The sequence below is a fragment of the Hipposideros armiger genome, unplaced genomic scaffold (genome assembly GCF_001890085.2).
Source record: "Hipposideros armiger isolate ML-2016 unplaced genomic scaffold, ASM189008v1 scaffold_13, whole genome shotgun sequence".
Classification (NCBI taxonomy): Eukaryota; Metazoa; Chordata; class Mammalia; order Chiroptera; family Hipposideridae; genus Hipposideros; species Hipposideros armiger.
In genome coordinates, this window is record NW_017731363.1 from 4563309 (window position 1) to 4589036 (window position 25728).

The 25728-nt window shown below is 45.6% G+C and overlaps 1 protein-coding gene across 5 annotated transcripts in view; it reads right to left on the reverse strand.

Annotated features, from left to right (window-relative positions):
* Positions 1–25728, reverse strand: part of SH3KBP1 (SH3 domain containing kinase binding protein 1) — a 353239-nt gene that overhangs the window by 55964 nt on the left and 271547 nt on the right. For all 5 annotated transcript variants that reach the window (XM_019667291.1, XM_019667284.1, XM_019667278.1 and 2 more), the window contains 4 exons: positions 22217–22324; positions 11768–11819; positions 8766–8846; positions 6142–6301 (listed from right to left, as the gene is read on the reverse strand). In XM_019667291.1, coding sequence (XP_019522836.1) covers positions 6142–6301; positions 8766–8846; positions 11768–11819; positions 22217–22324 — 401 coding nt within the window. The remainder of the gene's footprint in view (positions 1–6141; positions 6302–8765; positions 8847–11767; positions 11820–22216; positions 22325–25728) is intronic.

A 25728-nucleotide genomic window follows, 5' to 3' on the forward strand; every position in this document is an offset into this window, starting at 1 on the left:
TCTGCACTTTCTAGCCAAGAGCTCCCTCCTGAATTCTCCAAAGACATGTCCTGGTCCTGACTTGTAGAAAGGAAGGGAAACATTGAAACATCACACAAGGCATCACAAGAGCTCTTTGAAAAGACATTTGGAATATTTGAGTAATCCAAACTCAAAATGATGGCCTCAACACCCAAGTGTACACTTTACCCGCTTACTTAGGGAGCATGTACGTGCACTCTAGCTATCTTCTCTTCCTCTTTTTGTGACTAATTGGTTGATTAGTTTATACCTATTAAGAGCAAAGAGGCCTTTTTTTTTAATGCTTTCTTTTGGTGGGCATGGGGGCCAGATGCATCCCAGCACGATCAGGACCTGGAAGCTTGTTTCCTGCTAAATTGTAACCCCAGAGGCTTGAGCAGCAGAGATGTCTGTGGAAATCTAAAGAAAAATTAACTTCCATGTGGGTAGGTTGGCCTCAGGAGAGACAGCTGCCCTTCCCTAAGCACTTAGTTGATGTTTGGCATATAAATGTTTACTTAATCTTTGCCTCAAGCTAAAATGTCTCAGAGCTCAACAGTCACTTATCTTCCAGTGTTTCTCTGAAATCCAGGTCTCTATCTTCATTATAGGTAAAAATTTTGCAACTCCACTGCGCTTCCACACTGGGTCCTGTGCTCCAGTTCTCTCAGTAGAGACTCCAGCCCTCCACAGAAAAGCTACCTGGGGTGTTTCACATTTCAAGCAATAGGCCATGACCACGTGGCACAGGTCTAAGAAGTCACTAGGCCTCCTGCCCACAGCTTGGTGTCCAAGACCCAACTGCCCATCTTCTCACTGAGATTCCGCCTCCAACACATGCTTCCACATCTGCAGCCTCTGGGATGCCTGAGTCACAGTAACCAACTCCCCACATTCGGAACCTAATGTCTGAATGGCCCGCTACCACCCTGACTATTGAATCTTTCTTATCACTGGGTGTTATGAACTTCCAGAACACACGACATCCATCTGAGAGGACACTGGCTTCTGGAACATCAACCTCACCTCACGTCAGCTCTTGCCATCTTCCTGAGCCTATAACAGCCATGTGGGCAATCTATCCCCAATGCCAGCCCCTCTTTCAGACCTACCCCACTTCTGAACTCGAGAGCACCAACCTCCCCTTTCTGCCCAGCATCTCCGGTATTTCTGGCCATTGACTTCTCCCACCCTATCCTTGCTCACTTCACCTCCTCCTTACATCTTTTGGCTTCCCTTCCTTTCCCTCCATCCCAGACCCCTGTCTATCACTCAAGGCCCCCAGACACCAGCCCCGCCCACCCCCAACCTGCCAGTCACTGGACCCCCCCACCCCCACCCCCACTTGGAGAGCAGGGGCCACACCCTGCTGTGGCAGACAAAGGGCAAAACTCATCCAATCCTGCTCCAGCTTCCTTGCTCTTTGGGAAGAAAAAGAAAAAATATTACAACTTGGGATGTCTGGGAGATTAACAGACCTATTCTGGTCTAGCCAGCCTGCTTTCTACCTCTGTCCCTGTCGGGTTTATTTCCTTTTGAAGGCACACACCTGCTCTGCCCCTCAGGTTTGGCTTGCTGCCTCCCACTGCACAAAATTATTACTAGAGCTCAGGGCAGCCTGCTTCTCTCCAGCATTTCCTTGCATTTTTTCGCTTTTTAATTTTGGATGCTTTTGACAAGTTTCAGGACCTCTTCACACAGAGGTTTCTGAACCAGTATTTATTAAATAGATAATACACATTATCAGACACAGCACATCACATGTTCATGTGTGTGTATACCACACACATGCACACACAAAGGTTTAGGTATATTCTGTCATTTGAAATATATTTATGATCAAATATCAAAACAAGTGACTAGGCGCCATACTTTTGAGCCTCCATTTTTTCAAGTGTGAAAGTGGGGTAGACACAATGCTCTTCGCACCATCACCACCTTAGTTACGTGGGTGGACAAGACGAGCAGATGCTGTCCGTGTGCCTTGTGACATAATAACTGCAGTGTCCCCAAGGCACAGGCTTTCCAAGGAGGCACTTATGGCCTAGGGGAATCTCCTATTAGCATTCAATTATTAGATCAGCTCTGGTATTAAATGCTTTTTTGAAAAGGCATTTTTCTCCTATTAAAATACTTTCTAGAAATTGAAAGAACATGCTTACCAGTGGGTAAGTATGTTAATGGTGTGCTTCCACTTGCTCAGAAGAACACACAAGTGCGCACTCATGGCCTTCTAGCTCCCCTAGACATGATTCCTGAAAACCGTGACCCGTAATGCCTGAGCCCCACTATTACGAAGATCCAGAACAGCGCTTTGCACACAGTAGTCCCTCAATATATTTTTGAAAAGGGAACGTATCTAAAAATGACTCCCCTCTTCCTAAACTTATGTATTCCTTTTTCCTAAAAGATGCCAGTTCCTGTTTAGATAGAAAGAAATCAATCTCTTCTGGAAGCCACATTTGGCAGTGAGCTTTCTGGCTGCTGAGAGGAAGCTGGAGCCCAGACACTGCAGCTGGAGCAGCAGTGCCTGGTTCCCAACAAGAACAGCAATGACATATGTCCACGTGTTCAACTGTCCGGCCAGCTATCTGTCCACCTGTCCATCCGGTCAGGTAAATCCTGGCGATGATCTGGGTTCACACAGCAGACAATACCGTCTCTCCGGAGGACCACTAACACAAAAATGCCTGAATGATGTTCACATTCCTACCTCAACTAATTTGGCGGAACTAAACACGTTGATAAACCGCTATATGGGTTGACTGTCCAAGGTAACTGCTTACCAAAAAAAAATATGAAGTGCATGAAGTACTGGGAAATAATAAGCCTTTCTTCGATTTTCTTTGAGAAGTTTATGTTGACATCCATAAACACTAGAACATAACACACATGCTGCAGAGCTTGCACAGAGGCTGGGAAGGAGAACAGGAGAGGCTAAAGTGAACAAAATGTAAGCACTGGCACCTCCCCACTTTTAGGAACCATGGCATTCAACTAGTGTGTTAAATGAGCCACTACCATATGCTCAATCCCATAAAGCATGTGGAAATGACAAAACATACTCTTGATCTGCTTGAAATGTGGTAAAGAAGTCCGGGGGTGTGAGCATCCCAAGTGGCACAGCAGGGGGCCCCACACTAGGCTAAACACGGGGTGCCAGGCATTTGGAGGAGAGAGCAATCGTGATGGATAAGGGAAGGCTTCCAGAAGAAGGGCGTGCTAATTGGGCTCCGAAGTCGGGGAGCATTAACAGGTGCCTGAGAGGCAGCTGGGGAAGGAGAGGTCACTGTGAAGAACTTGGGAGAATCCAGACCAGGGTTTCTCACAGTGTAGACCTAGGCCAACAGCACTGGCATCGCCTGGGAGTGCGTTAGAATGTAACTTCCCAGGCCCACCCCACACCCACCAAGTCAGCCACTGTGGGGGTGGGGCCCAGCGATCTGTTTGAACAAGATCTCCAGGTGATCCTGATGCAAGCTCAGTTCAGGCACCATCCTCCCTTCAACTGGCTAAGCAACTGGCTAAGATGGGTACTGGTTCCCCCAATGTTCCCAGCCTTGCCTGGGTCTGCCACTTCCTAGGGTTGTCAGGGAGGAAGCCCAGGGCTTCCCTCCCCCTCTGCCCTCTCGGCAAACCAGTGCCGTAGGCAGCTGCAGGGGGAGTGGGAAGCTGGGGGCTGCTCAGAGGACACCACCATGCACAGTGTGAAGAACAGTGACACTTCCCACTGGCTTCTGGACAAATCCCTCTCATGCAAGCTCCTCAGTGGCCCGTACTTTTAGTGGACAACTGGATGTTGGGAGGCCTGAAGGCAGAGAAGAGCTCAGCAGAGGCGGGAGCTAAACGGGGCCTCTGTGAACCCAGAGGGTGGGCAGTTATAATTCCCTTCCACCTTGTGGGCAGGTCTAATCGATGGCTCGAAAAGCCAGCACCTATCCCTTCATGAGACGGCTGAGAACAACTTTGGAAAGCAAAGAAGTCACTGGAATTGCACTTCTCTTTGCATCAGATCTTTAGACAGCGCAGCGGGAATACTGCGGAAATTGTTACTGACTTAATCGAAATGTCTGTTTTGCCTCGCAGAGTACCAGAATCTGGCAGATGTGGCTTCTCGTCTCCTTTCACCCACCACAAAGTGATGTGCAGCCTTGCTGCCACGTTCTCCATTTATGTAGCTCGTCTGCTCTTCAGAAGCACTTAGGTTACATAACCTTTTCCATCTGAAGTGCTAGGCTGTAGGCCGATGGTGCTACTGAAGTGGCCATTGCTAAGGTCATCGGGGCTGTCAAGTGGTCCCGTTGTGCGCATGTGCAAACAGCCTTCTGCTATCAGTCAGCAGAAGAGGGCACAACACGCAAGGGCCTGACCAACTTAATAGCTTAGTTTCCACAGGGGCCGTCATACGGAGGCAGCTGCTTGGACCTTGGGGGATGCCTGCTGAATGACACAGGTGAATTAGCTGTTACTCCAATGGCCTTATACATATTTGAAGATGACCGCGGCCGTGTACTCAGCTGGGCAGCCGGCCTCCGGCACACGAGCTTATGTGTGTACACCATGGCTGGCTGAGATTCTGACATCTCTCAGCCCTCACATCATTACCTGCCTCTATATTTGGGCAGAGGTGTGCCATTATTGCAGGAGGTATGAAAAGTAAAAGAGTCATGCTACAACATGGGTGAACTTTGGGGACATCAGGCTAAGTGAAATAATCCAGTCACAAAAAGACAAATGCTGTAGGATTCCACTTATATGAAGTATCCAGAGCAGTCATACTCATAGAGACAGAAAGAATGGTTGTTGTCAGTGGCTGGAGGGAGGGGGAATTAGGAATTATTGTTCAAGGGGTACAGTTTTGCAAGATGAAAAGAGTTCTGTGGGTGGATGATGACAATGGCTGCACGATGTGAATGTACTTAATGTCACTGAACTGACTTATAAATGGTTATGATGGTAAATTCTGTAATGTGTATTTTACTACAATTTTAAAATCTTTTCTAAAAAGTAAACGAGCTATTCTTGTTTTACTGCAGTATACCCAGCTTGATATGCAATAATAAAAAATGACAATGAAAGTAACGTCGACTTGCAGGCATGGGGCTACATTCTTCGGAATTACCGCATTCCATCCTTCTAGGCACATTCCATTATCACTCTCAATTTACAGATGGAGAGAGTGAGGTGAGAGGGGCAGTGACTCGCTGAGGCTTGTACTCCTCCTATGAGGCGGGGTAAGACATGAGCCGGGAAGCCCACCTGACTCTCACCCCAGGACTGTGAAGCCCCATGAGGCTCTCACCATGCACACTTAGCTGAAAAGAACAAAAATCTGCTGAGTGACTGTGTGTTGACAGGTACATGTAAAAATGTCCGGGCCACAACTTGCCCTGGTATACCATTACAGTATACATGTAATGGTAGAAAGTTCTGGCAATGAACTTGTGGCAAGAACACATTTCCTTGCTCTGTGGTCGGCAGCTCAGGTCTGGAAGGCACCATGTCCAACTCTGATTCCACATTCCTAACACATGAGTCCAGCCAGCCAGGGAACAAATCTGAGTTCTGCCATGCACATCTTATAACGCACGTCTGAGCAAAGCATGTCCCTCGCCTTTGAGGGTCTCATAGTTCAGAGACATGTACAGTAAGACAATACCTGCCATGCCAGGTCCTGGGTTCCTGGGCTGTGCAGTCAAGGCAGAGGGAGCCTGTGGGTGTGGGAGGAGGCACCACAGAGCAGGGAGAAGGTCAGGGGATGGGGCTGCCAGGGGACGTGTGCACCTGATACAGGGGATGAAGGTGGGTGAGGCTCCCGCATTTCCAGTCTGAAGGGCAGCTGGCTTTGCCCTACAGGGAAAATCCCTGCCTGTGAGTGATGCCTAGATCCTGGGTACCTGATCCTGATCTGCTAATTTTGCAACCCACGCTGTGCCTGCCAGCCTCACACCCACTTCTACCCTGAGCACTAGAGCAAGGACAGAAGCAGCAGGGTCCTCAGACAGCTTTGCTAGAGGGTGGAAGGGCAGCTTTATCCCACCCACCCCGCAGCCGGCCACACTCAAGATCCCTCTCCTATGGCCCACAGCCACCCCTCTTCTGCCCCCATGCACATCCCCAGTGGTGAGAGCAGAGCAGTACCTGGTGTGGGTCAGGGGACCTACTGGTCGTTCAGGCCGCCTCGGGGGCAGCGCGCCCGGTCTGCTGAGAGAGTTGGTCTTGGGTGGCCGTGGCTTTTTTGGCGGTATGGCAGGAACAGAAGGCTTCTGTAAATCCAGTTTTGGCTCTCTCTCTGGTCTTTCTTTAAGTCATTGTTGAAAAAAGCATAAAGAAGACAGACAGATCTAATGTAAGTGAGAGTACTTAGGTGCAGACTGCTTATTTCGTGCTTTAAAAAATGACCGATGCCATGTGCAAAGATGAACTTGAACACTGAAGAGCATCTCTTATTCTTTGTCAAGTTGTGGAGCCACAGCCCACAGTTTGTTTTTGCTCATGCTGGCCCCTCTGACTGGAGGGCCTTTCCAGACACTAACCACCCTTGGCAAACTCCTACTCATCCTTCATCAGGCCTACCTATCAGGCCTGGATGAAATATGACACCATCACGCTCCCTTCTGAACAGCTGGACCCATCCTCAAAGGCAGACTGACTTCCTCACCTGAGCACAAAGGGCAGCCCTGTATAAACAGGCTCACTTGGATACTTTCTGGGTTTCTGCATGCTTGGGGCAGCCTGGAGGCTGTCAGTCCTAAGGGCAGGGACCATGTCTGGTCATGTCTCTAGAACGTTGTATGGTGCCTGGCACATAGCAGGTGCTCAGTAAATGGTTGACGGGTTTGGTAAATGACCCACAGGACTTGCTGGGTGTAGGGAGGAAAGAGGCCTGACGTCTCTCTGGTCGGCCTGTGTAAAGGGCCAAAAGCCGATAACGGGGGGAGCATTTCAGGGAACAACTAGATCTGGATTCTTTTTGCACAGTTTCAACTTGGAAGGTAAACTGGGGCTTCACAGGTATTTGGTTTCCAAGGGTTTTTGGAGTCAGAGCTATTAAAATGAAGTTAAAGCCAGATCTGGCAGCCAAACTGGACAGCGTTCAGTGATGGCTTCATTTTTTTCTGTTCCAAATAGCCTTGCCCTGTTCATGGTGTAGAAAGCAGGCATCTGCATTCCTCTTAATAAGACAGAACTTCTGCGAGTTGCCCACTAGAAGACAAGCAGGTTCCCTATGCCCACTTGTAGCTGGAACTCTGAACATTTTACTTGCAAACACAAACTCACATTGTTTGGGTGCCCAGGCTGATCGGCAAAGGTTTAAAAAGCCCATCAGCTATTGTGTAGCTGTCATGGTGCTCATCCAAACAATATTTTGATGGGGGAATATGCTCCATCCAGGGATGCTAGGAACTCATTTGCTGGTACATGAAGAGCAGAGGACGGAGGTCTCGGCTGAAATGCAAAGGAGGGGAGATTCCTCCCTCTGGGAGAAATGGGAGCTCCAGCAGCCCGCAGAATGAACGGGAGAGGGGATTCGTGCCCACGTAACTGGGAGGCCAAGTCTCAGGGTGGGGCTGGCTCCCTGGCTTCTCTGTTGCTTTTGACTAGGGCTTCTGCCTTCCTGACCCACTGTGGCACAGAACAAGGGATCATGGGAGGGGAAGAAACCAAACTTGTGTAGCCACTTGGCCTGCCAACCAGGGCAGTTGTTCACACATAAGCCGAGTCCATATGTTAGCATGGAACAGAACAGGAAGAGAACTCATCATGGAGCCTGGCTATTAACCAGAAACTAGCCATGTGTCATCCAGGAGGACAGGGGGCAGTGTTTGGTGATGTCACCACACATACTGTTATCAAAGAGCTATCTGCATGGTACACAGTTGATGACTATTTGATCTGTGACACAGACCTGGCCTTCACATTGAGACGCCACAACTCAAGTTTTAACTGTTTATGATGAGAGAAAGAGGTATAACTTCTTAAGAAGTCACAATGTTGGTAGAACTTTTGGCAGGCTAATATAAAATATTAAATTTCACAATAAAATTTCATGAGGCCACCCAGGAGCACCTCCAAATAATTACATTCATTAATTCGGCATTTCTCTTGTGACTTACAAATAACTGCTTTTTAAAAATGGAATGTGCTCTGCTTCCTGTTCATAATAATAACATAGCACTTTACCCATAAAATGTGTGATCGATCAAATCTTAGACACCTAATAAAATGAGTCCTTCCACAGCATGAAGATTTCTTTGGGAGAGATGCTCAGAACAGTAGGAGTCAAACACATTCATAAAAATGACTGTGTGAGACACAGGTTAAGCTACTTCCCTGCAAATGGCCATCTTCAGGACACTACAGACACTTCTTCCAGCGTTACGCTCCTTCCCCTCTCCCAGAATTCTTAACCAAGGACATGTGTCTGTAGCCAGAGTCAAACGCTCAGCAGTGACAGAGGACGAGGATGCTGCTGGTGTGGGGAAGGCAGTGATGGCAGGAAGATTGGGATGGAAGAGCCCCAATGTGTTAAGTGACTGGGCTGGTTGTTTTTCATTCCATGAGAAATTCTGGCCCAAAGAAGCGCCACATAACCCTCTCTCCTATTTCCTTAAAAATAGGATATTTAAAAGCAATCAAAACAAAACCATAATCACCATATTCCAAAGAAAAAGCAAATTCTGTAGGTAATCCAGACTAGCCCTGTGACAGACAGCTCCGTCTCTTGCTGTTCTAGAAGTGCCAATGAAGACTTGATTTCATACCTTTTTCTTCTGTTCTGTTTGGAAGCGTTTCTGGTCTTTCAGGAGGTATCTTTTTAATTTCATGTTTTCTCTCAGTGGTACCTAGAGGGAAAAGGATAACAGTGATAAGAAAATGTTTTCTCTATTTGTTTATTCATACCAGCATTTAAAATATTTATTAGGTACAGCAAATATTTATTAGGTACAGCAATAGATTTTTTTCCCTGAGTGCTGGTGTACTTTGGCAAGCTGCTTAGATACTGAGCAGAAGCCATTTCTGGCCTATGTCATTAAGCTTGCCTGCCTATACATCCTTAATTTATAAGAACAGTACTAATATTTTCTGATGTTTAAATCTGACTTCCTTAGGCATCACATTAGCTACAGGAAATTACTGGGTGGGAGAGGGGGCTGTCTATAAATAAATCAACAAGTCAATCTTCAAAATATGCAAAGAAGGGGTCACTGGATATTGTGCTCTGCAAATAAAAAGGAATTTCACAGGGACCTGGATTCCATTTTGTAGCAGTTTTAAAATATGGCCTCAAATGGTTTGCTACCCCTCCCATTAAGGGGTGAGGTCTACGTCCCCTGCCTGGAATATGGGTGGGCTTTGCTTCAACCAGTGGCTGATGCAATACCATATAATTTCCAAGGTTATGTCCTCAAAGGCCATGTAGCTAATGCTTTATTTGCTAGAATCCTGATCCTCCATGTAAGAAGTGAATTATCCTGAGGCCACCATGTGTAGTCACTGTGGCCTATAGCCCCAGCTGAGCCCAACCTTCCAGCTACCCCCGCCAAGAGGAGCCAGACATGAACATGAAGCGGCCATCTTCGAAGTGGATTCTCCAGCCTCAGCGGGTCCAGCATTTCCAGCTGAGGTCCCACACATCATGGAGCAGAGGGACAAGACACTCCGACCATGCCCTGTTCAAATTCCTGACCCCAGAACTCATGGGCATAAGAATGTTGTTTTAGGTCACCGAATTTGGGGTGGTTTATTATGCAGCAATAGTAACTAGAACATATTTCTTAAGTGGGGGGATGTTCAGAGAAGATATGGGGTTCTCCCTAAGTCCTTTCAATTGGCATCTGAATCCCTCAAGTACTACATTTTCCCAAATGCACCAATAGCATTTCCTCTTTACCCATGTAGACCGCAGCTGCTCCCTCCCCTGGGGTCTTCATTGGTGTCAGTGACTTTAGACACATGAGAACATTTGGAAAATAGTTAAGCGTGAAACCAATCACAAGTACTCCTCTGATTTATGGACTTGGTTGAGCTCTTGACAAGTTCCTTACATGACCAGCCCTACCGATGGATGTTTGGTACTAAAATCGCATTTACATAGCATCAGGAGCCAAAAGAACTTCAGAAAAAAATCCACTGAACATGTACTTTACCTAAATCTCCTCAATGACTCACTACAAATTAAAGAACATATCTGATTTCTGTCAATTCCATACCTGATTTTTTTGGGGGTCAAATAATCAAACACAAGGAAAGCTGATGATGGGGAAAATCTGAATATCTGCCTCCCCGTCACAAAGCTGTTCCCAAGATCATTCAGCACGATAAATGAGCAGTAATAGTAACTAGGAAGATCAAATGCCATCTTGCTTTGCCCCACAGACATCCAGCATAACCTTTGGTAGAACTGTTTGTAAAAGGGTAGGGATTTGCCTACCATGCTACAATATAGTCTCCTTAAAATAATGAAGAAGTCCAGTATCATTCCTAGGAGGAACGAACAATTCTACTACCATGAAGAAGCCAATCCTAGTAACATTCTAGGTTACCTGAGCCTTGGACCACTCAACTCATCAACTTGGTCTCTCGTCTATCACCAAGGCCTCTAGGGAAAAGGGTCTTCAGAGAAAAGCAAATCAATAGCCTGCTTTAATTCTGACACAATAAAATATTTATCCCGCCAGAGCCACTAGGTGGCAAAATTAAACTGCTCAATGCAAATGAGGATGGTGGCAGAGCAGAGATATAATTAACATCCCATTTCAGGGTTTAAACTCTGTAATTCTCAACTATGCTGAAGGGAATGGGAATGGAATTTGGGGTCAAGCTGATTTCCTCCCCCAACTTGGTGGGCCAATAGAAATTTTAAAAAAAATCACTGTTATTAAATCTGTGAATAACCAATCTGGAATTTTATTCATACTTTAAATGTTACAGAAATATAATTATAAGTGTGTAGAACTAAGAAGACCCCTACTCTTCTTCTGTTTCAGCTGTTAATTTTTTAATGCCTCTTAACTAGGGATTCACGGAGGGCTTTCTTCCCATAATTAGTTTTTAACAATTATAAGGAGTTCTATTGGGAAATATGAATTATCATCTTTATGTATGAGAATCCAGTGTGCAACGAGTTACCAAACGTCCAACATCAAGTCTTTCTATATTATTCAACCTTGACATCTGAACTACACAGAAAAAGTGAATTAGACTCTTTTTAAGATTAAAAAAGAATCACGAGGAAAAGTACATATTGCTAGAAAAACATTTTTTGGTTGGGGGTAAGTGAAGTAAGTACAAATTTTGGTTAACCACACAGGGCAGACATTGAAAATTCAGCACCACTATACATGCATGGTGACGCTATGACCTGTGGGAAGTGATTCTCCCCAAATTGACCCTGGATTGGGCACGCATAGGCAAAGGAGGACAATTAGGTTCTTCTCTCATCAAAAGCAGTTTATAAAAAAAGCAAAAGCAAAGCAGACAAAACTGGTTTATTCCAATGCCAAGTCTTTCTGGTTATTCCTTTTGGGAGGCTACATTTAAAAAAAATTTTTTTTTGCTGTATCAGGGATACATTTTAATGACATGTTGATTTCTTAGGAAAAACAGCAGTTATTTAAAACCTGCCTGTTGAAACCAAACCATTACTTCCCAATTTGGCAATGTGTGGCAACTGAATCTAAGAGTCTTCAGCTCTTCCAAGGACACTATACATAAATGCAGAGAAAGACGCACATCGTGTTGATGGAACTGAAAGGTACATTACCTGCCCCTTGCTTGATGACAGGCGCGGATGGAGGAGGTGGCTTCTTGGGTCTCTGAAAAATTAATCAAAATGATACCACATGAGATTGCTGGCAAGCCTGGCCTCTCACATAAGGACCACAGACAGTGTTTTCTAGATGTAGTTTGGACAGTCCAGAGAAGCGCTCGAAAAAAATTGTGCAATTCTCTCTCCAGGGATGTCAGGTTTTGGCACCTTTAAACAAACACTAAAATAAATTCAGTCTGCAAAACAAAACTCTGATGGACAAATGAAATACCATTTCCCCCTTTCTAAATTTGTAACAGCCTTCTGGAAAAGCTCAGCTCAGCAAAAATGGCCTGAAACCAGCAAGCACAATGGTACTCCTACGCTGAAACCGCATTTGCAATTAAGATTTAATCTGCTGAATAACCAAGCGATTCAGAAAGAGTCACTGGGGTGGCTTTAAATCAGATCTGCTCTGGATGTGGGACCTTCAACAAAATGCAGGCTCAGGGGCTGCTGCAACTGGGTAGGGTTCTAAGCCTTCTGACCCTTTCCCTCCCAGGGCTGGCAGGCCATTTGCAAGCCTCCCCTCCCTCCAGACCACTGTACCCTGGAAACTGGAACGGAGCGTCTTTGCCTATCAGCTGCTATATGTTTTACTCTCACATCCTGTCGCTCTATAGGTGACCGAGGCAGAAATGTAATCAATGGCATTCATCTCTGAACCTGTTCTAGGCTATTTCCTTGCTCACCAAGATTGACTGTAGGAGAGAGAGGGTCAGGCTGGACTGGGCAAGTGATTCAGGGGCCAAGAATCCAGCCAGGACACAATTCTTGGACATCATTCTTAGACAGGGGAGAAAGGGGGCAAAGGCAAGGAAAGAACCATCTCAGTATCAAAATCATTAAGGCAAGATGTAAACGGGGAATGTTTGAGCATGGGATCCATGTCGCTGCTGACACTTCTCCGAACCTTCTCTGGGCATCATATATACTTGTGATTTTAAAAAAGCTCACAGACTGTCTTCTGCGCTCTGCAAATGCACCTGCCCATCCTCAGCCGGACCCACCAGCTCCTGATGCCACACCAGGGCACTTGGAAAAATGGGTTTAAGGAAAACCTAGAGAAGATGAAACCCACAAGGAACTTTCTCAGGGGGCATCATAGCACTTAGGCTCTGGATTCAACGACATTTCAGCTCTGCTCTTTACTAGCTGGGTGATTTGGCCAAGTTACCCCTAAGTAAGTAGTTAGCATGGTGGGCAAGAGCGGGGGGCTTCAGTATCTGTCACTACAAATTCTGGCTCTTTCAATTATTAGTACGGACATTGGGCAAGTGACCTCACCTAGCTGAAACTTCTCATCTGTAAAATGGAGATAATATTAGCTCCCTCTTGGGAGGAGGCAGTTTTACAAGCAGAGGGAGTCAATAAGCATTGCCTTGTTTAATCCTCGTGACAACTCTGTAAGTAGTGATACTATTACATCCATTTTGCAGGTGAAATAATTGAGGCTTAGAGAGATGAAGTCATTCCCCAAGTCACCAGCCTATTAAATGGAGCCGGGGGCTGGGAGTCCAGCCTAGGGCTGTCTGACCCACAGGGAGCTCTTAACCACTGTCAAGGGTCCAGCCTGCCAGAGAGCATCCACAGGACAAACTATCATATGGCCATAAACCACATGCATTTTACAAAAGCACAGGGAACTCTGTATGTTAAAGTTGAAAGAATGAAAAAAAAACAAAAATGGGTATCAAATTGCAGCTAAAGTATGAGCTTAACTATGTTAAAATCTGTACAGAAGGAGAACACGACTGGAAAGCAAGAAATTCATAGTGGTGATCTCTAGGATTTTGGGTGGATACATGTGTGCTTCCTTCTTAATATTTTTCTGTCTGGTCTCTATGCGTACAAACTTTATTACAGAAACAAAGATGCTCAGGGGTCACCTTGCCTTGCATATAGGCCCTACCCGAATGGCTCTGTTTCCAACGCACAGATCTTACCCTGCTCTTTCCCCTTTCGCCAGCCCCTTCTAGATCTCCATCCCGACTTCTTCCTTTTCTTCCTCCCTTGTCTGTCTGTAGACTGAGGACAGATGTGTGTTTACCTAATGAAGTTATCACTGAAACTCTGCCAATTAACCTTCCTTTATTGCAGGATCTGAGTAATTTCTTAGTCACGAAACTGCCAACACCCTGTGGCCTAATTCTTCCCAGCCGTGTCCCAACAATGCCACCCCGCAGACGTCTTCCTCACGCTCTGCTGATTTGAAAACTTTTATACCCAATTTCACATGAGCCTCCTCTTGCCGAGGCCATTCTCCCAGCAACCTTGCCTCAAACCACAGGACCCCAAATAAAAAAAGACAATTATAAGTCATCATATTTTCCAAGATTACTATGAAAAACAAAAAAAGCAACCCAAACCCTTAGTATTATGTCAGGTTTGGTATGTAGTAGATATATGAAATCAGACAAGGCAGAGCAGAGGGGCACCGAGAGAGACATGATGGGATGTGTTGGGCTAACAGTGTGTGAAAGTGTGGTCATGTAAAGTGTCTGCATAAATGTGGCAGAGGAAGGAGGCAGAGGTGTGAGGTTTTGTTTGCAACCTGGCAGTTGAGGAGGCAGGTGGGGCAGCTTTGAAAGGAAGGAACAGTTTGTGAGCTGTCTGGCATCCGCCACGTTGAGCAACACTGGCCAGGTGCCTGATTTGCTTCTTAGCAGGGTAGGTTCAGGTTCCTTTTTTTTTCCCTGACTAACTTCACTCTGATGACGTCAAACGTAGCCTTCCTGCCTCCTTAGATGAAAGATGATGCCCCATTTTCAAATAAGATGTCTTTTAAGGTAATGCTACACAAAATCAGGGCCAGGGTTCTACGTAGCTCTACATTGCCACCCCCCTCCTCTACCCCCCACCAAAAAAGACTAATCAAGAATTGTACATGAGCCTACAATGATTTTTTTTTCTTTTAATGCAATGGAAAGACGGGGAAGTGAAAGGCAGACTGGGTAAATGTGTAGCAAATTGTGACAGTCAAAAAATCATCACAGGACCTCACAATTCTCAAATGAAAAGACGTAAGCACTGACTTAGTTGATAGTCCCCAAAATGTCCAATTGTGACTACATAAAGAAATGGGATGCGGGGAACTCCGGGTTAAGCAGTTAACTCAACCTTTTCTCTGTGGAGTTTACCAGCATTAACTAGTTCCTGCAGGTGCACGGATAGAAACATCCTTTCAACTCAGGTGAGTCTTTTAAGTCATGAATTTTTAGAGGCACATGTTCTATTTATTCTCTTTATCCCTCCCTCTTTGGTGAAAGTAAAACACTGCAGCTCCAAACCCAGGTGCCTTCAGCCTGCTCGATTTGCAGGTAGATGCTAAAACCAGAGAACCTTAGAGCTACGCTGAGGCCTACGGGGGCCACGTCAATAGCTAGGTGGTAGCCAACGTGGGCCCTGAACTCACATTTCTCCATGTCCAGACTGTGGCAATTCATTAAAAAGAGCCAACATGAAAATGTTCAGAACACAATCAATGAGCCAGCATTTTCTGATTGCTGGGACAGAAGAGCACCTTCCATGGTCTCAAATTTGCAGGGCATATAGGCCTGTGGGCACGCCTATGTTTTGAGGCGCTGGCTTGGATAGAGAAGCAAACACCATCTTTCAAAAGATACAATAACTAGATTTGATTTCTTATCATTATTACCAGGAAGGAAACAGATCGGAATGTTCTGGACTGAAGACAAGTTTTGCTTCCTGCTGAGGGTTTTCGGAACTGACTCTGCCCTTTGTTTGGCAAGTGTGGCCCATCTCAAGTGAAAGAACTCATCACCTGGCTCAACCATCCTCCCTGGCAGGAATTCTGATTCACCAGGCGGGTTTTTGTGTCCCTGGCCTCCTGAGCCGGTCTGCCTTCTTGCTCTGGCCCTAGACATGTGCTTTGGTGCAAACAACCAGAGTGGACCCCTGATGGCTTAGTACCCTATAGGGGGAGCTTTGTTAGAGGAATACGGTAAGGTTCTGGAAGCCAATACTAGTTCATTTTGGGCCTTGGGAAGCCCTCCTCCTGGCATTCAGCTAAGTTCTCTGGATGTGTCTGTGTGTGAGGCTGGAGAGGGAGACCAAAAGGGACAGTTCCTCGCCAGGGCACCCTTCATGCTTCTAGAAACACATGAGGGCCTCCCTCTGCCCTTTTCTCTACTGTCCCCGGTGGATTGGCAACACCTATGAGGTGTGTGGCTGAGGCTATATGTGGGTGGTTACAGTGTCTGTAACTGCCCCTCTGCACATTACAGAGTCCCCAGCACCGGAGATCCCAGAATCACCACAGAACCTGCTTTTGGCAGGCTCTCTCTCGCGTTTCCTCTCCTTAGCCTCTGGCCTCTGGCCCATATCTTCCTCTTGGCTGGGCCCATCCAGGCTGCCAGCCTAGGAGGTAGTCACCCAGGCCCTGGTATTCAGCTTCTCCCTAAGATGCTTTCTCAGGTCAACCTTTGGATCACCCCTTCGCTCCATCTACCCCACCCTGAAAATGAGGCCTCAACTCCACGCCCATACCGCATGTCTGGATGGAAGGACCTGGGCCCCCACGTTGGGAAGAGGAACCTGACAAGGAACCTGGCTTTTCCCTGCCCCTCCCTCTACTCTTCCTTCTTTTTCATACGAGTACAGGACAGAGCAGCAGTAGGGGAAGAGGGACAGAGGGAAGGGAAGGCACACCTTGTCACCAAATGACCAAAGGTCAAAGGATTCCTGAGTGCCAGCCGTGTACTATGCATGCTGCTATATACTGAATGCTTGTCCACTGAATGGAGCCAAAATTCATATGCTGAAACCTAATCCTCAATGTTATGGTGTTTAGAGTTGGGGCCTTCGGAGGGTGATCAGGTCATTCAGGTGGAGCCTTCATGAATGGGACTGGTGCTCATTCATATTAAAGGACCCCAGAGAACTCCCTCAACATTTCCACCATGTCACCATGTGAGGATACAGTGAGAGGATGGCTGTCTATGAGCCAGAAAGTGGGCCCTCACCCGATGCCAAATGTGCTGGCACCTTGATCTTGGACTCCGTAGCTTGCAGACTGTGAGAAATACATTTCTGTTGTTTATAATCCACCCAATATATGATATTCTGTTATAGCAGCCTAAATAGACTGACACATGCCATTATGCCCCATGAAGGAGATGCTCCGGGCACAGGCTCTGCCTTCAAGGAGATTACAGTTCGGATGGAGCGATGAGACAGAGTCACTTCAGGCAAGAATATTGGGAATGAGGTGCTGCTCAATTGGAAGAGTACAGGCTCTAAGTACCAATGGTGGAGAGAGAAGGACACCATCGAGGCCACTCAGGGAAGCTCAGTTAGGGCTCCGTCATTAGGCTGTACACTTGGGCAATGTTTCATGCCTTGACTATCCCCATCTCTGCACGTGATACCACTCAGAAAACTAATGTACAGACAAATCACATCATAGGAATTATTTTTCATAATGCTGCTCACTAGAAGCACATATTTGGTTTATTTGGGGGAAAACTAAAAATGGGAATAATTTATTGGGCATCTGTAGAAATTAGGAAGAACAGTGGTTCTCCAAAGGCTGAAGGACATGGCTAGGAACCAAACATTTTAACTGAGAACAGTTTCATAAACTGGGTTGTCAGATAGTGGGAGCTAAGGCAAGAGGCCTCCTAAGAACTTTGACAAGAGAGTGTAGTCAAGAGTTAAACCAGCAAAATTCACGTACAGTGGGATTAGCCATTGTGAGGATCAAGGAAGAGACTGCCTTTCCTATAAAAGTTGGAACCTGCTAAACTTCTGCTGAGTGACCTAGAATGATCTCGAGAGTTGCAGTTAAGTGGAATGATCTTCAGATCGGCACTCAATTGTAATCGAGAACATGGGACAGCTACTTGATTGTACCACAATGTGTCTGGAGACTGATATTGAACAGGGAGGGTCTGGTCAGCCACAGAAACAGGAAAGAATGCAGAGCTGCCGAGGCCAATGGTGCAGTGCTCTTGCAAGCATCATCCGGGCTTAGCTGAATTCAACATAGTTTCCTTGGCAAGCCTTTCCTTCTGGTGCCTGCTGGGGCCTCAAGCTATACCTGCGAGGCCCTTCATGACAACAACTAGTTCCTCTTGTTTCTGTTCCTTGCCCTCCCAGAAAGTACCATATCAATGTGGGTTCCTGTAGAACCTGGCTTCTAAGGAATCAGGCCCACAGGGAACAAACGCCCAGGGCAGGCCAACCCATGTGTTCCAGGCAGGCTGACATTTCAGTTCTTGTTGCAACTTGTAAGCTGCCAGCCTGCTCCCGGTAAAGTGTCTGTGAGTTGGCAAAAGTGAGCCTGCATCACAGTCGTGGGCATCTTTAGAAATCTTTCAAAGTGGGTTTTTGTGGGTCCCTGGGGCTAAGAGGCAGACCCTCCACTGTGGAGGGTTCACTAAGGAAACACCTATGGGAACTTCAGCAACACCAAAGTTGGTGAGGAGGCACGAACTCAGAAGAGCCCTCCAAATCAATTTTGTCACATCTTCTGGCGATTTGAACAGTTTCCCTTAAAAGGACTGGAGCCTGAGACTTTCTTAAAACACTATCTTTCTGAAAACTTATTCTAATTCTTTTGATGACAGTGAAAAGCTGTTTCTGCTGTTGTCGAGAGTCCACGTTCCCATTTTCCTTCAGGAATAGTGGAAGAGCACGAGCACTGCTTCATTAGAGCTCTCGGAATCTTTTAATCTTTCCATTCTGATACTCAATTTTATCATCGAGGCTCGAAATAAACAGATAGCCGCTGAATTTAGGTTCTCTGGTAAATAGCTTACATAATCACTCTAAAATATGCACCAAGAGATCAAGGGTGCTCTCTGGGAATATCTTGAGGAAAAGCCCCAAAGCGTTTCTCACCCTGGTGAGAGAGACTCCACTGAACACTCTCTGAAAGGAGGACTGCCAGGAATTCCAAGAGGCCCGTGGTAACTGCCTGAACCCACACCCCGGAAGAAAATGTGCCAGCCTCGTGGGAATGTTTCGGTGGTGCTACTGATTCAAGAGGTCTGCTGTTGAATAAATGCTGTTTGCTGTCGTCTCCCCTAATCATCACAGATCATCTTCTTTTCTGGGTGAAGGGCTGCAACCCCAGCCACTGGCAAGACAAGATGACATCTGTTGAAGCCGGTGGCAGAATCATGTTTCAGACTCTGTCATTCACATAGTGTCTTCGTGTTAATGATTCTAATCATCTTTGCACAGTCAACTCAGCAAACGACAGCCTCTCCTCCAATCACATTCACCAACTCACTGATACTCTGGGTGCAGCGATAAAGGCTGGTGTAACAACAAATGCAAAGCTGGTTGGCTGGTTTTATAGACCAGAAAGGATGAAAGAGGATGTAATACTTTGAATTTTTTACAAGCTAAATGTCATATTATACAACCACATCTCAGCTGTAGGTATTACTTTGTCTGATGGCTATTGTTTCTCTAAAATTGAGTTTTCTGCTTCTTAAGGACAAGGTTAAAAGACCTATCAAAGAGATGTTGGCTGCTTGTCTCAGGTTGGAGAGATGCCCATGGGGCCCCCAAAAGCATGCATGTCTCAACGAGCAAGCCAAGATGAGGCCACTCATCACTGACAACTTCACTCTTTCAGTGGAAATCTTCCCTTAATACCTTATGTAACAAAGCAGAGTTTCTAGAAAAGTATGCCATGGAGCCTCTCTCACCCAGTGAATTGATGCCCCACTAAAATGTGACTGGGAACGAGAAGGCAGGGTGCCACCACGTAGACAACTGCAGGCTTTGCCCTTTTGTTAAAAGAATGATCCAGACTTTACCTTAGCCTTCAAAATCACACTACCTCAATCAGAATCAAGAAGGTGGCAAATGTCTAGTAGGACAGTGTGCTTGTTGATTCCTTGGCCAAAGGGAGAAGAGTCACCACAGTCTTGGCTTCCAAATGCGTCAGGATGTGACACCCTTTACCGGGCTCGCAAAAATTGGTGAGAAGGGTGAAACACGCAGTCTGGTTGGCCCTCTCACCTCCACTCCCTGGGAGAGGCCCACCCTCATTGTCCTTTTGGAAAGGTCTGGCAAGTCTCTACAGCTCTGAACAGCAGACCTGCTGCCCAACTCTGAGCGCACAAAGGCACCTTGTGTACTCTTCACTTCCCATCAACTAGCACAATGGCCAGCCCAGGGTAAGGGACCTAGTAAATACAGAGTGAATGAATGAACATGGAACAAAATTGTCAGACAGAAGATCCTGAAGAAAATATGAGAAATAACATGAAGCGTATGCCATTCTGTGCTCATTTGTCTCTACAAATATATTTTATAAATGTTAGATTTCCTTTTAAAGGCTTTCCATCAAAGTTCTTAGATTCATGTGGATTCCCATGGAAGTTCACCAAGACACCAAGGTCACTCTGTGTTGATTTGACCAGCTGAAGCAAAAAGGACCAGTGTCAGATTTCTATCATTACTGCAGTTTTAGCTGGAGCCTTCCCACACTTGTAGTAATAGTAATTACAAACACTAGGATGGTTAACATGCACGGGACGTTTACCAAGTACCAGGCGCTATGCTAAGGAATTCATATGCATTACCTCCGTTAATCTCAAGGGTTTAACAAGGTAGGTACGATTATTTTCACAATTTTACAGATGAGAATACTGAGACTTAGAGACATTCAGTGAGTTGGCCTTGAACTGAACAAGTAAGTGACAGGGCCAGGATTCAAGCCCAGGCCTATCGGATGCCAGCACCTAGGGTTTCAACCACTGCACTCTATAAATGTTTGCAAAACTCCATTCCTGTATCGTACTGTTTGAAAACATTTACTATCAAGTCATTACTAAGTGTTAGCATCTGTTTCTGTCAGGGATGGATTCTGTCAACTGATAACCCACCACTGCGATCGATCATCATCAGTCAAGACAGCTCAAATGCTTTTGCTTGGTGGAAAATGTATTTATCGCATGGTGAGCTCTTCTCTGTTCTGTACATTTATCCCCCTCCTAAAATGTGGTGGGAACTGGAAAGTGGGGTTGTCATCACTTAGACAGATATCTGCTTCTATACCAGCACTTCTAACACTGTCATATGCAAACAGATCACCTGAGGACCTTGTGAAAATGCAGGTTCTGATGTACCAGGTCTGGGGTGGGGCCAGAGGGTTTCTAACAAGCTCCAGGTGATGCTGATAAAGTGTAGTCCATGGACCAAATATAAGTCTCAAGGGTCTAGAAAACACTGAGGAGCAGAATCCAGATTCTCGACCCCAAACTCAATTCCAAGAAGGAATCGCCAGTGTGGAACAGAACACCCTTCAGCTAAGCAATACAAGAAAGTAAGTTATCAAAAAGCCTAAAAAGTGTGGCTCTAGGCTTCAAACCATAACAATCTGTAGGGCATAATCTCAGTGGGCACTGATACCATCTAGCTTCTTAAACAATTACATGCATTCATCCAAGCAACACATACACCACCAATGTCGTTTAGTATCCTTGGCAACCAATCCTCCAATATTGTAGCTATCCTTCCTGAACCTCAGCTCAATGGGAATGGTGATGAGTGAAGGTCAGGTTCATGGTCCAGTAACAGAGCCCACGTGGGCATGAAAAGAGCCCAGGCTGGGAACGGTACGCAGAGGTCATGTGAAAGTCTGAGCAAAGAGACCTTAGGTGCAGAGCAGGATGGATAAGACCAAATCACTGCCCCTTTATGATATAAAGTGCTCCTAATTTTTCAACATTTCTTGTTACATCACTGACAGAAAAACAATACACCTGGAGTGAGGCAAACAAAGATGAATTTGGCTCATTTAAACAAGGGCATCATAAAATGGGGTCCACAAAGAAAGAGAAAGCCCAGATCAGAGCTGTGTATCTGTACATACGTGGATGTGTGTACATACATACCCATATATGTATGTGTACATGTGTACACACACACACACACAGGGTAAGGAGGGTAGCAGGCCTCTCTCTGCGTCCTCAGCTTCACAATGTGCTTTTCAGCCACTTCCACAATATCGGCCACTTGGCCCCCATGGATGTGCTGCTACACAGGGCACAGGCAGTCCACTTAGCAAATGGAGCACCCCAGGGTCGTTGCCATTTATTTGGGTACTTAACCAGGCAGGTACTGCACCAAGTGCATCACACACATTATCTTGTTTATTCATGCAACAACCCCACAAGAAGGATCACTGTTGCCAGCTGACAGTGGAGGAAACTGAGGCTTGTGGAAGTTGACGAACTTATTCACAGTCACACACTGGGGTCTAAGGCAGCTGAGGGCTCAGAGCCTGGGTCCATCAAACTAAAATGCTCGCGCTCTTCCACGTCACACCAAACTCCCCACACCTCACATCTCAAGCGCCACGAGGGAAGGCGCAATTCTGACAGCATGTGCAGCACTGAGATCAAAGCCACGGAGACTTACATTCCCCTCCTTTTCAAAGTCCGGTGGAAGTAACTTCACGAAGTTATCAGGGAACACTCCTCGTCTGCCGTTGAGCTCTCCTTCCCACCAGCCGACGTCGATGCAGTCCTAGGAAACGGGAGAGCAGACAGTGAGAAATGGGGCCAGCACCCTCCAGAGAGGTCTGGCGTCCCTTTTAGAGAGAATGGAGGCCCTTTCCTTGAGGCCGCTATCAATGTGACAATGGTTACTTAAGACGAAGTCTGCACAAGCCCCAAAGTCAGATGGGAGAACAAAAGCTTAAGTGTGCTAGAGCTGCTGGCTGGGACTCAAAACCCAGTGCTGCTGTTAGATGCCCTGAATCAAAAAGATCTTTCTTTTTCTTTAAAGATGGGAAGATAGGTATTTTCTTCATTTTCATGTTACTGAAATAAAATTATTTCATTAACTGCAAATGAGGTTTAGAAAATTTCACGTGCACAAAAGTCCTCTTTGATTAGCCTGTCTAAAAGCTTGTGGAAATTAAAAAGGGCTTTCCAACAGTCAGCCAAGCATCAGAAAAAAATCACACTTTATGCAAGCTCATTAATACACAGCTCTCCTTCACCTTCTCCTTTCGATGTTGATGGGACGCAGTTGTCATCATGAAAAGCCCTTCCCCCACCTCACAGAACTCAATGTTTGCTTACTAAATGAATGAATGAATCTATTCTTCCAGATCAAACCTGCTTCCCTTTGAATAGTCCCTATTCTGTTCATTCACCCCTCAACCATTTCCTGAGTGCCTACTCTGTGCCAGGTGCTAGGGAGAGAGCAAGGGCTGGCCAAGCTTCCATCCTGAGCTTAATAGCTTCATGGTTCTCCTTATGCCACAAAGCCACTTCTGCTTTCCCCCATATCCAATTGGTTGGAAGTCTTATTTGTTCCAGTTTTATAACCTATCCCGCATTTGTCCTCGAGGTCCAATTCTACTACGACCACCCCAATCCAAGGCTCAGCTGGCCTGCTGTAAACCTCCTCACTTGGGCATTTCTTCCTGCTCAGTGTATGTACAATATACACATCACTGTTAAGTACACGTTCTTGAGTAAAAATCTGAGCCTCAGATTGTTAGCAACAACTTCCAGCTAAAGCCCAAAATGAGCAAAGGTTTTCCAAATATAAAAATTAAAAAAAGCTATGAACACAGAGGACTTTTAAAGTTACATCTGAATCAGGAAATGCTCAAGTAAATGAAGAGATCATGCTCAGGGCCTGAGGAAAGGCCTCCTCAAGGTCCTCCACAGCGCCATGGGCTGGGGAAGGGGCCAGAAGGGCTCACGCAGCAGATGTGCAGCTGGCCTAGGGCCTGGCCGTAGGCCCCGGGAGGGCCATGGCTTATATAACTCACTGTGCCTTGCGAGATCATACATTCCAGCAATGTGAGCAACACATCTGAGTTTTCAACATTATACCCCCCAGCCCATTGCACAATGCCCAGTAAATATTTGTGGGATCAATAAAGATTCTTTCTAACCCTGAGTTCTGTGGCCTTCTGCAGTCTAATACTTGGACTGCTGCAGGACAAGGTAGTCGCTACCTACCTTAACTCATGATGATTCTACGTAAACATAAGGCCCACCTCAAGTGAGAAGTGATCACCACCATCCCCGCCCCTAGGGTATGTTACAGGATAAACTGACCCTTCAAGAACAAATTGTGGGTTTTAGAAATGGGTCCTTAATCACAGACTGTAAATTCTAGTCCCAACCAATACCACAAAAGAAAGACATTTGAAGCAATCAAGTTCAGATTTACCCAGAATAATGCAAGGTTCGAAGGACTTTAAACATGAGAGAATGCTTATCTTTATTGGACAATGACAATGAGAAGTCCAGGTAAGTATTCAGGCCCTGATCCTGTCATCTCCCCTAAACAATCTACCCACAGTGCCCCCAAGAAGGGATTCACTGATAGGGGTGGTGGTGGTAGGCTTCTGAGGTTATTCCAACCCTGAGATGTTATGTCATCAATGATACCTGAAAAATTTATGAAGGAGGTAGGGGGTGGAATTTCTTTATTCCTAACCCTTAGAAATTAAGTCTTTTCCATCTAGAATGCTCTGATTCTGCGGAAATGCCTTAGAATGCCACTTTTTTCCTCCTCTTTTTCTGGACAAGTGCTTCTCCTCTTCAAAAGCCAACTTGAAACTCACCTTTAGGAAGGTGACAATGACAAATGCTTTATCTTTTCTCTAACACTCACAACTGTGTTAATTTGCACTTCACGATATTGAATTCAACAAACATCTATTGAATGCAAAATATATTTAAGTTCCTTCTGTAGGCACTGAACATTAAACATGCAGAGACCGTGATCCCCAACCCCTGGGAACTTAGAGACTTCTCTGAAAGACAGACACACAATATTATACAAGGTCCTTTTCAGTAACAGGTATCAACCAAGAGCTCTGGTACCAAAGAGGAGAGAATCACTAACAGCTTTTCAAATGATCTTTTCATGTGGGAAGGGTTTGCTTATGTGAGGACTGGACTTCCCTCCAGATTCAAGTTAGATCACCTGATACAGAATTATGTCCACAAAAGGCACTCAAATATTGTTTAGTGCTATGTTTCTTTTAAAAGGCTTTCTTTTGAACTTTCTAAATGGTGCAAATTCATGTTTTGCCTTAGCCTTATGCAAGCAGTGACCCAAGAACCACAATAATGAAGGCTTTTGCTTCATATGTGAGAAAACAATAATGAAAATTTTAATAAGCAAAAGCATATCCAGAATAACTTCAGAACTCATGCACGTCTCCAGGGGAAAACAGCGCATATGATGTTACATTTATTATATCTCCCATTGGTGGTGAATGGCTTTGAAAGGCTCATCTATACTTTGCTTCTTAAGGAAAATACTAACAGTTGCTAATTATTGCACAATTCAAGGTAAGAAAGGGTAAGCACGAAGGTAGAACACAATTTAATTGTTCTGATTAGTATTAGAACAAACACAGGGCTCATGAATGAGATAAGCACATTCAGAAAAGAAAATTGCCAGTGTGACTTAGAATACTAAGAAGTGAAAAGGGAGCCTGCTGCAGGACAGAAAATAGCCGCAGGGTCAAAATGTCTGGAGTTGGATGGAGATTTACACAGAACTGAGGCATTTTTTTTTCCTATTAATAGAAGCTAATTTAAGAAAAACAGGAACGATTCTGACAGCAAAATGAGAAGTGAAAATAAGTCCTCTTCAAGAAACCAGACAAAAGACCTAGCTTTTTTGATGGCCGATGAAGAGAGAATTGTTTGTATGAGGGCTGTGCTTCCAGAAGTGTAAAAGAGCAACAAATTCAATTTATTTACTAAGGACCTAACACATGCAGGATAGGAAAGGGATTCAGGGGTAAAAAGAAAATCATTGTGTCCTCACGGGGCTCCCAAGGTCAGAACCTGGTGGGAGAGACAGACGCAGTGAATTGATAGGGCGCAGAAACACCGGCAAGAATGCTAGGCCATGTTTAAAAATAAGTGGGACTGAGAGAAGCCAGG